Source organism: Anopheles nili, chromosome 2 (assembly GCF_943737925.1).
Source record: "Anopheles nili chromosome 2, idAnoNiliSN_F5_01, whole genome shotgun sequence".
Lineage (NCBI taxonomy): Eukaryota > Metazoa > Arthropoda > Insecta > Diptera > Culicidae > Anopheles > Anopheles nili.
The window spans coordinates 55,253,095-55,264,762 of record NC_071291.1 but is presented as its reverse complement, the minus strand read 5'-3'; the positions used below and the strand labels follow the sequence as shown (position 1 = coordinate 55,264,762).

The 11,668-nt window shown below is 46.7% G+C and overlaps 1 protein-coding gene across 1 annotated transcript; it reads right to left on the bottom strand.

Moving 5' to 3' along the window:
- Positions 1 to 2,268: 2,268 nt before the first annotated feature.
- Positions 2,269 to 6,096, bottom strand: LOC128731096 (T-related protein). The gene is made up of 5 exons (XM_053824193.1): positions 5,789 to 6,096; positions 4,508 to 4,628; positions 3,131 to 4,042; positions 2,875 to 3,059; positions 2,269 to 2,808 (listed from the first exon to the last, which is right to left on the bottom strand). The coding sequence occupies exons 1-5, from the start codon at positions 6,094 to 6,096 to the stop codon at positions 2,427 to 2,429; spliced, it is 1,908 nt and encodes a 635-aa protein (XP_053680168.1). The 3' UTR covers positions 2,269 to 2,426.
- Positions 6,097 to 11,668: the final 5,572 nt, after the last annotated feature.

The following is an 11,668-nucleotide window of genomic DNA, read 5'->3' as shown; positions in this document are numbered from 1 at the left end:
ACGTTGCTAGGCAACCGTGCGTTTTCCTTTTGTCCGTTGATTTCCCACACGCAATGTGCGTGTGTGGCGCGGTTTCCCGTTTGCTACCTGTTTCCCTCCGATTTTCTGACTTTTTCTTTTCCCACACGGGCTCGCAAACGGGAAACGGACGTAGAAAAATTGGCTCAAAAATTCGTTGCCGATGGTGGTTGGGTGCGGGAAACAGGGAGAGGAAAGCCGCTGCACAACCCTAACCATCCCTTCGCTCCCTGAGACCTACAGCGCGTTTCCAATGCTTTTTTCCACCCATTCCGCATGGGTTTGCCTTTTTTTCGGTTATCCTTTCGCCTTCTCGCTCGCGCTCACTCACTTACTCGCACACTCTATCTCTTTTCCGTAGCCCACTGACCCGGGAGAGTGCGTGCACGCACGTCGGGGTGCGTACGTTCGTTTGCGTGCTTCCGTCTCACTCACACCGCTTGCAAAGCATTTCGAGCGCGGGCTGGTCAGCGAGAGCGGTGCGCCTTTGTGCGTTTTTCTTCTATTTCTCCTATTTCGGGATGCCCGCCAAACGCACCGCTTTTATTTATTTCACGCACACACAATTTTGGCAGCAACATTCTTCCGGCCACCTTTTCCCCTTCCCGCCGCTGGCCGCCTCCTACCCCATCCAAGGGTGAACCAAACGTGTTAATTCGTCCTGATTGTCCCGATGCGCATTTTGTGTGGCACGGTGAGATGGATTTTGTATTCCGGCAAATGTTACACTTCTCGAAGTACCCCCGGAAGATGAGGTGAACAAATTATAGCGAATCTAAATAACCCACGCACAAAATGATATCCATTCGGCGAGTCGCAATACGTACTGGTGTAGGGAATGGTGAACAGGGGCAAATTATCTATCGCCCTATGGATTGAACTTTCACTAACACGTCGGTTATACCCGTAGTTCGGTGCAACAGAACGCTAGTAGATTAGATCCGTTTACTACGATAGTATACACAGTTTAGTTCGCACGCTAGACACACCCAGTGCCGTTTGCTTCTTAACGGTTGAGAATTGCTGGATGTAATGATACGTACAGGCGCACACGCACGCAGAGCCTAAGTCAGGCCGAAAAAAGCCGATCTCGTGTTGCAGGGGTGGAAGCCATCGGTGAAAACCGCACGTGAAATATGATGTTGTTTTCAAAGAAATTAGGTCAAAAACAAAGTTTTGTACAAGAAATTGATCAAAAATTGAAGCCAAAATGAATATCAAAGAAGTATGAAACGTTCTGGCACAATAATTAATAGAAAATAGGCTTTGAAATTCTTTTACACTAACCCTGCAACAGAGCGAGCGAAGAGCATAAGTAGAAAAAGAGAAAAGGAACATAAGAGCATAAAGTTCTCTCTCGCATCAAGCACGTGTAAACAAAATAAAATCGTTATAAGAAAACGGCCAAACGACTGTTGAAGCATAATAGTTGGGCGGAATGGAGAAAAACGCGCCCAGCTTCACCTGAAGGTGGATTTACACGGAAGTTTAACAAAATTGCAACGTAGAAATGCTTTCAGACGGTGTGAGATTTTCGTATTGAGCAATTGAATAGTGGACTATATTTATAGGGGATTTTCTTTGTTCTTTTTAACGCAATTAGAAACTATAATGTAGAAACTAAAAGCTTACGAAGAACTAGTGAGAATATGATCTATCATTTTGGGAGATAACTTGTTTTACGTTCCTAGGTACAGTACGCTAGTTTTCGCTCTAATAATAGTTTGTGAATTATTGCTCAACGATCAGCCATGCTTTGCTATCGTTGAAACATTTCACGATTAACATATATGTTGGAAACAATCATATTTGAAAACGACCAGTTATACCACCTTGTAAGCGGTGATATGAAGCGCTTAAAGGTATGCAATATTGAAAACAATCGTATATATCTTGCACAGGGATCAGGGTTTTAAACGGGTCAATGAAGCATAAGAGATAATAAATAAAATTTAAGTAGCTTAAATTAAACAAATTTAAATACGCGTCATTACGTGTAGAATTTCATACGTCTAGTGGTTTTTAAATTTGTGTTGAGCTTGCGGTTCAATACTGTGTAACACACATAGCATACATTGAGGCGTTCATCACTTTGAAGCAGAACATAGTCAGATATCCTTGTTCTTGAAAACGCCTTCAAAAAGAATATCAAGAAACCAAACACAGTACATTTCCACGTGTCCTTATCGTTTATTCTATCTAATTTAAAATTACGTTTAAATTGCATTTCTAGTTACAACTACACCACACGCAACATCCTGCGACAATCCTTCTCTGGGCCGGAGTACGCCACTCTTTCGTCCCGCAACCCTTTGCCGTGCCCTTCGCCGATAGCGCATCAGCCTCCAAGCATGTCTCTACGTTCTGCCGGTGCGTCCCTGTTTGATGTTTAAGTGTTCGTCGGCGGCTTAAATGCTCGTAGTCTGCGGCGGAGTCAATGGCGTCCAGGCACTCCCAACGGAGTTCAGCGTCGTACGGCTCGGACTGTGAGACAACTGGTTCGAGCCAGGTCCAGGTGAAGAGCCCACCGTATTAAGCGCACTGGACACGCTAGTTGCCACCGTACCGGGTGTCGGTTCCGGGCTGTGGTTCTCGTTACAATGTGCGCTCGTCGGTCCGTGCTGATGATGTGGATGATGAGCTGGAACCAGCGAAGATGCCTCGCTCATGTGATGGCCGTGATGTGCGTGTGTGTGATACTGCAGTGGAGAAGCTCCGGTTGGCTCAAGATGTCGATGGGACGCGCCCACCGACGTCAGCTCCGTGATATCCGACGGGTGATTGTAGGTACTGCAAAGCGAGAATCAAAACCATCAGCATAAACCCACGCGACTGTCGCCCTCGGTGGCTGCGTACTTAATCTCGCCTATCATCGGGATGTACTCAGCCGTTGGGTAGTGGTACGTGCTTTGGTAGACACTGAAGTCACCCGCGCTGTGCCAGGATGTGGAGTAGCCCAGGTTCGAGATGGAGGGCGCGTTTAGCACATTTCCGTACAGCTGGTGATTCGGCGACACCTGCGTCGGTGTGGGGTGATAGATCTATAACGAAAAAGCACAGGTATTCGTGAGGTTGGCGGAATCGAGCAGCAGATCCTAACGAACTGACTCACCTGATGACCTGAAGGCGTATAGAGCTGTTGTGGCGACCCGGCAGGCTGGTAGATGCCCTCCATCTGCGCCCCTGACACTGGGATATACTGCGGGTGTTGCGGCGTCAGAGCTGGATGGCTGACCGGATAGGTCGGTGAAGAGGCCGCGTAAGATGGCGAACCGCCATTTGAGGGTGTTGGCGAGATGTTGGGAGCAATTGAGTTAGGACTTGCGTTCGAATTCGGACCAGATTGCGCTGAACCAGACGCATTGCTCCAGTAGGACCCACCCGCAGTAGTTTGCGTTTGCCAGGTGGACGGATACGACGAGAACACGGGCGTTGGCACGGGATCCAACGGTAGATAGGCCGAGCTGTGCTGCGGTGACGAACTGCCGCTCGCGTTCCTTGAACGCTGAGTCGTGTACGGAGTGACTCGATTCGTTCGTGAAGCACCCGCGTGCGAGTGTTGCGCATAGGAACGGTCCACCTGAGCCTGTAATGGGGATTGAGCCGTCGCGTACGATGGATGGAAATTGAGCCACCCGTAAGTGGAGCTCTCACGCGAGTACACCGAGTCCGGGCGTTCCTTCGCATCAAGGAACGCCTTCGCGAATGGGTTGTACTTGATCTTGAGTGAGGTGACCTCCTCGTTCTGGTACGCTGTCACCGCGATGAACTGCGTCTCTGGGAACGGGTACGTGTGAACATTGCGCTGATCACGCGCATCCGACACGACCTGTACCAGGTGAACGCGCGGTTCGTACTTGTGCAATGAGTTAAGCATGATCTGCCCGTTCCCGTTCGTTTTGTTGGTAAGCTTCACCTTTGCGAACGAGATTGGTTCCTTCATCCAGTGCTGGCCGAAGTTTGGCGACTCCGGGTGCACGTACACTGGGTTTGGGGGTGGCGCCTCTGCCTTTCCACCCGCGACCTATAAGAGGAGAGTGAGGAAAAAGAATAGAAAAAAAATTTAAAAAAAAATCCCTTCGCAAGGCAGGAAATCGACGTCGACATCAAACGCGGGCTCGGACGCGATGGCTCACCGCGAATTGTAAGCGAAGGCCCTATAGGGCCTTGCGAACGGCCATCGGTGTGGTCCGTTCTCATTAGCACCCAGCCCGAGCCCGGGAATTGTTGTTTCTGTGCATTAATTAGCGCAATGCAAATAGTTTGTTACGGAATAAACAAGCGCTATTTAGACGCTCGGGCGTGGAGCGATGCACCCGAGGTTTGCCGATGCATCAGGAGTGCTTGCACCAAAGCCCGGCGGGTTTTTGCGATGCATCCTTGGCCCGGTACTAGGGGGGCCCGGTATCGGAGTCGTGTTTGTCTAATCATTACCGATGCGGTCGGACTTCGGGGCCTCGATTCTCGACCACGTTCGCAACGTACTCACCCATTCGCCGTTGACGTACTTCCAGCGGTGCGAATCGACTTGGGAAAATTCCAGCAACACCGTGTACATGGCGGTCGGGTCGAGCCCGGTAGCGGTCACCTTCACCACCGGGAACATGCGGCTGGAATGGGCAGGATTGAGAGGATGTTAGAAATGGCCGACGAGGTGGGAATGGGCACGAGAGAAAGCTCGTTTCGTACATTTTACGACGTCAGGTAAGTGAGTGTAATTTTTCCAAACAAAATATAATTTAAAAAAATGCACTGTCATGTCGAGATATGTATAAACTAAATAAAGATAAGTATGTAAGGGAAGTTTTTGAGCATTTAAGTGGCAATTAAAGAAACATATTAAGCAAAGGATATTAATGAGAATCTAATGAGAACAAGTGAATCAATATCAAACCGATCTTTTAAGGGTAATGCACTACTAGCTCCATTGTGCTCATTTTTCAACCATTATGGTACCTAGATGGGTTTTGCTGTAATTTGTCGATTTATTGTATGTTTGGACGAATTTATTATATCTTTGTCGTAGCAATGTGAAACGTTAAAAAGAAAATGCTAAAATAAATAAATACATACATATCTATATACTCTATTCAATACTATAACATTGTGATGAACAATTTTAGTTGTGAAATGGAATTAAAATAGTCTTTACTGCCAGGATCGCCACATATTTTCAAGAAAACCATCAGTTTGGAAAAAAATAAGTCAACCTGTGGGCCATGTACCCAAACAAATAATGAAATACTCGAATAAGGCTACAAACATGTAAAAAAATTACATTAATATATGTTCACGTATTGCTTGGAAACCCGTTATGTTATAACGGTTCACCGACGGTAAAGTTATAGAGAAAAATTGAATTGATTCAATTGAAGAAAAATATTGACATATATGAAACAATTAGTGATTTTGATACTTAGGGTAAAAAAAATTATATTGTTTTGCTAAGATAGTTTTTTGAGTCCTGTCAAAATTGTCTCACTAGCCGGATAAAATCAATTGATGGGAAGTATTTATGGATCTTAAGGAATAACGAAGATTAGTGTATTTATATGTTACCAATCAGAACAAAACATTCGTGGAGCTTGTGTTAAATAAAACGAAAAGTAAAACTAAAAAGCAAGCCTCGATTCCCTATGAAGTCTCAGACTTATCCACAATCTTAGAATAGTTAATGGAGCTGTCCAATCTACTTCTTATTTTCGATTAAAAATGCCACGTCACACGTATCCTTTATACTGCTCCCTAAATCCATCCTTTTATCGCTTACCGGCCATTTTTGGTGACGATCATTTCGTTGGTGAGATTTTGAAAACGCAACCAGAGGTCGCGATCATCCAGCGTAACCGCAAGGCTATTGCGATCTCCTGCGCCTCCTCGGCCTACAATCGTCGAGCCGCCGGGCTGGAGAAGGCCACCACCGATGCCGGAACTGCCGCCATTGCTGCCACCGCCGGAACCGCCACTCGGATCACTCCCATTCATTCCACCTCCGGACGTGGTGTTGCTCGAACCAACGATGATAGGATCGATGGCGGACAGGATGTGCGACGTCGCCATCTCCTCGACCGAGCGCATCGGTTGACGGGAAAAGGAAAAGCTGAAAACAAAAGCCGACGGGAAAGTGGATTAGATTGCGTCCTCGGGTTCGAGACTGGAATGCAACTGTACAGCTACGAAGAAGCGCGTAAGAAGCTGCACAACCATCATCACAAAAAAAAGCTATTAAAAGTCCCAAACGATAGAGAAAACTTCGTCGATTGCTCGACCGGCCTGAAGGGTGCCGAAGGGTAAACAGTCACCGAACCCGGCGGAGGAGGTAAATAGTGGCGAGAAAACACCCCAAAAGCCTGCCCACCCATCTTCGATCGACGGCTCTAACCTGGAACGGTTATGAAAAAATGATCACTTGCTCAAACACCGATCCGGTCGGGCGCAAACAAATCGTAAAATCGATGTGTGTGCGCGCGCCATCACTCGCGGGTCCACGGATGGGTTTGGTTTCACGGGCATGTGTTGGTTGGTTGGTTGGTAAACCGCGATCCGCTTGAGCGCCTCGACGATGGCTCGATCGTGAGGATCCTTTTTGGTGTGGCGATGGAAAGGGAACCCAAAAATCAACCACCCGGGGGGGGAAACCATCCATTGGACCACACAAACAATGTCGCGGCTGTGCCGGAATGGTCCGACGAAAGAGAGCAGGCCACCGAGACCGAGGAAAAAGACGATCTGGACGGGTGACGCGTGACGTCGCTCTATGGCGATGGTTGATTCGTGAGTAAAAAAAAAGTGAACACCGAAAAATGAAGCCCACCGAAAACGAGGGAGAGCGTGAGTTGGCTTTCTTGCTGCCGGAGTCTGGTGAAGATGGTGGATTTCAAAATGCGACGGCGGCCATGCTGATCATGACCATGTTTTTATTTCGCTTCGAGCGGCCGAACCGAATGAGCTCATTTGTTGACAATGTTTGAGGTGATCGTGTGGAGAAGAAAAGTGTGCAAGGGTTGGGTCTTGCAGGCGTACGTTTTAGATAGTATCGTTTAATGAAATAAAATGAAGAGTCAAAAAGTCGCCAAAGTATTAAAGCAAATAGTATTAAAAATAAAAAGGATAAAATGTTCAATTACTACCGAATAATATTCATTATTAGTTTGAAAGTTTGAATTGAAAGAAGCTTGAAGAACATGAATGCATCTAGCTGTTATTCTTGCTTATGGATTTTAGATGAAATTTTTTAAACCAAATTAAGTTCTACATGACAGCTGTAAATTAGTATCAAAATGCAGCATCAAAGTTGTTTATCTCTTCATTCAAGGATGACCGAGCGCTTGATCAATATGCGTGATCGCAGAACGATAGTAAAATGAGCCTTCTTCCTACAAATAAAAAAACAAACTCAAAGACGCGAAACACAGCTCATTTGTAGCTGAAACGAGTGTGCCTTTAACACCCAGCAATAATTAGCTAATAGTCCCTGTTGCGATGGGGAAGCCATCCAATCGAGTCCTTACCTTTGCTAGCTTCGCAACCCTAACAGGCCCGCACCGGTACAAACAGCCTCCAATCTCAGCTCAGCCGCCACAGGGCGCATTACGAACGAATTAACATTTCGGCGCTGACGTCGATGGCTCAAATTGGCAGCGTACATATGCGGCGTCACCCATCGCCCCCATCGGTGGTACACTTTCGATCTGTCGATCATCGGATCATCGAATCCGATCGCAATAAAATCGATCTAACATGCGTCCTTTTCGCGGCCAGCGTGTGATTCAAGGCCCCGACCGGAAAGTCCGAACGATCACGTGGCCTTCTGCAGACGGTACGTCATGGAATACGCAATCGCACACACGCAACATTTATCAGCTCCTAGTCGCGCTTATCGCTTTGACGTGCGCGTGGACAAATGGGTGACAAAAAAAATATAATAATCACCTAACATGGGGTGGGTGCGTGCGCGTTTTTTGGCATCGTCATTCACTCCTCGGTTCATGAGGGGCCATTGTACCGGAGTTTCGCTACTGGTTTTCGAAGTTCGCAAACGAAAGACTTGCGACGGCGATAAAGCGACGAACCTTAAAAAAAAACCGTTCCTACACCTGGGATGTCAGTGTTGGATGGAGTATTTTTTTTATTTTTCCTTTTTATGCTAGTCTCCCATTCCTTTAGAGGTGACTTTGAATCCCAAACCGGTGATCCTAGGCGGTGAAACAAAAGAAAACCCTCGCCTTCAGGAGCCGCACAACTTCGAGAAGGTGAACACCGTGGAACATAAATCAGAGAAATATTAATTGATTCATCAACAAAACACTCGACGGACGGTTTTATGGGCCCTTCCCCGGCTCGAGTTGCCGTTCACAGCGCGGTCAAACCGCTCCCAGATTGGAGCTACCAACGGCAAGCCTTGCGCCGGATTCCCGACCATCGATCGTGGCCAGGTGGAGAGAAACGGCTTCATGGAGTGAAGAAGAGAAAATCGGAAAAGAAGGAAAAAGCAACAGGCAATATCTACATGACCAAAACCTGCAGCCTCGGGTTTGGCGGGTTCTTTTGATTTGTGTGTTTTTTCCCACCGGCCGGAACGACGCGCACCACCTCGGAAAGGACGACGGCGAAAGAGCGCTCCGAAAAAGGTTAAAGCGTTGTAAATTACACTTCGGCTTGGAACCATCTCCTCGCTATGCTACTCCCGTGAAGGAACGGCAGTGAAATGGCGGATCAATCGTCCAGCACAGCCGTTATCGCCCCCGGGGTGGAACAGTGGGCCCGAGCAAGCGAAGGAAATTGAGCTACCTTTTATTTTTCGCACGTGAAAAAATATTTCACTCTCTGAGGGCTTCTCGGGAGCTTGACCTTGCTATCGGTTGCGATGAGTGGCTTCTGTTCACCCTTTTCACTGCACCCCTGTTGGCCATTGCGATCGGATTTGCTCAACCAACCGGGGCGGTACATCGGGCCCGAGATTAGACCCCTCGGTCCACGGCAGCGATTCCCGGCAGAAACCTCCCCGGGTACCATAAAGCGATAAAAATTAAATGATATTTTCCAATAAAAGAGATAAAAATAATAAAATATTGATATTGGCGGCGGTGGCGGTAGTGCGAACGGGCGCAGCTGTGGCTTTTTTTGTTTCAAACCGTACCGCAGAAGAACCCGAAAAGCGCAGGCACGCAGGAAGACCATATCCCAGCCGACGATGGGCCAGAGAACCTCATCAAGACACTTGAACGATGCCGCCGCCGGATCGATTGTGCGGCCATAAAACGGGGCCCCGGATTGCAGGGAATTCTTTTACACCGGTTCGATCGTCCCGGGATCGAGGCGTGAGTCCATCGTATCGCTGTTTCGCGGCCATTTCTGTCGCTTCTGTGGCGAGCTCCGGACTCCAGCGGCAGGAATGGGGTTTTGCTCTGAAATAATTAAGACATTTCCGATGGTTGTAAAGACACCGGGCACCGTGATAATCCAGCGCGCGAACGTCCAAGGCAAAGCGGCTTTTCCGAGCCAGAGGTCAAGCAGCGATCGCAAATCGAAGCGCACAAAACCGCGCAACCGGTGCAATCGAGACACCGGTTCGGGACTTCAAAAACGCGGGCATTGGCTGTGAACGTGAAGGTACCGTCCGAGCGGCGGATGAACATCGAATGTCGAGCGAAGGATGGAGAAACGGGAAAACACGGACCCCGCGAGTGCCGGAGGTGAGAAGCGGCCACAAAACGAAGCGTCTCAAAAAGTCCCGTCGTAAAAAATTAACTCGTAATTTGAATTGTATCACTTTCGAGTGTTGCTAAGTGGCAGGCTACATGTCATGATGTGTTAATTAGGTGTTTATACATTTCCGAGAGCGCGCGCATTCGAACCGAATTTCGAACGCGAGAGGATGGCGAAAAAAAAAACAAGAAATATATATGCGCAAGCAAAACAATACCGTACGGGACGAGGAATTGGTCGATGCTGGTTGCGGGTGGAAAATTTGTCTCCCACGTGTGGGGTTTGTGATGGAATATGATTGGGAAAATCCCACCCCACGATCGATCGCAGGTGGGGTTGGATTTTCTCACTGTACCAAATTCCTGGAATATGACAGTAGTTAGTGGGGATAAAAAGTGATCTTTAGCATGATTTCACGGCGAAATTCAGTGAGAATGTTCTAGACAAGGCTACTATGGTATGATCAACGTATTTCAGAGCTTTTTTCTTCCCACTTTTGAGAAATATATTCTATATAAGAATTAAAACTAGTGCTACTTCTAACATTCTCAAACAGTTCTTTGTAAGCTGTTTTCTATCAGTTTTGTGGACTATCTACAATCATATGGCGTTTTGAGTCAAGTTAAGTGATGAAATATAATTCAAAACAAATAAACGAATAAACATTCAGTGTTCCAGGTAAACAATCGAAATTATTTAGCAATTGATTGCAATTAAAATGTATTCAAATAAATAGAAAACATAAGTAACATTAATATGTTTCAAAATCTGAGTTGGTGGTTGGATTATGCTTCTTACATCGATTTAATGGTTGTTGTACTACAAGAGATACTTCTTCTTTTTCTTCTTGTGGAAAACTGGAAAATTTCGGTATACTTTACCTATACCAAAACAATTTATGCAATTTTAATGATTATACTCAAAAAAATCAACGTTTTATTGCATGAATAAACAAAAGAATACTTTTCTTAGCTTTTTTGTGCCTATCATATGTACAATTTTATCGAAATAATTTGATTTACATAGTACAATAGGCTATATATCTAGCTCCTTATAAAGAACATTCGTCTTACGTACTTAAAAAATCTCTACAATCGTCTCGATAAAGTCGTGTATTTATACGGTAATTAATTCCCATCTTCCCCTCAGTTTCATCGTTTGGTTTTCGGCCATTGCAGAGCTGATCTCAACCATTTGCATATGCATATGTCGTTTTGTTTGTCCGCACGTCATCGGGACGAATTGGCCCATTGTTTGTATTAACGAATTGTGTCATGTAGCGGTCGGTTTCAAATCACGCACAACTATTTAGCTATTTGTCTATCACACATCGCCCATTTGTGTGGTCCTCGGCACCGGATGTAAGTGATAGTAGGTAGCAGACACCCACTCGGAGGGGTGTGGGAGGAATTTTCTCACGCTCACCCCCTCACCGAAGACACCAGGAGGCACGCGCCCGCAATCGTATGCCGAAGGATTAGTGTTTTAATGTTGATTTCAAAATTCAATAATTCAACTCACCCCACACGCGTTGTTCGCCCTCGGTAGCGTTGGGCCGATAATCAGCCACAAGCCGGATCCTGTGTCCCAGGCGGGGGAGGGGCCGGTTTTGGTTGCAATTAGGAAAATTATCTCCTCTTTAAGAACCGTTTGGCACCCGGCTAAACGGCTGCGGGCTCGATTCGGGGTTTGGCGCGTTGGGTCGGGTCGATGCGCCGTTTGATGCGGGAATTTGAAACACTCGATTTCGCGACAAATCTCACGCCGTCGGTATCAAAATTCGCAAGCCCGTAAATCCATTACACGGTTTGGTTGCATAACGCAACGGCACTCTGTGTTAAAGGCACACATACACACCCACACACACATAAATGCAAATGCACAGCCACATCAAATGGCACGACCAAATAAAACGGTACCGTAATAGCTTTTGCACCTCGTT

Bases quoted from the DNA above. Each gene is read 5' to 3' on its own strand.
- LOC128731096 (XM_053824193.1), bottom strand. From the start codon at position 6,096: ATGCGCTCGGTCGAGGAGATGGCGACGTCGCACATCCTGTCCGCCATC. The intron at 4,629-5,788 runs GTAAGCGATAAA...TGCCCATTCCAG, and splicing joins ATCGTCACCAAAAATGGCCG to CCGCATGTTCCCGGTGGTGA. The intron at 4,043-4,507 runs GTGAGTACGTTG...CTCCTCTTATAG, and splicing joins AGTACGTCAACGGCGAATGG to GTCGCGGGTGGAAAGGCAGA.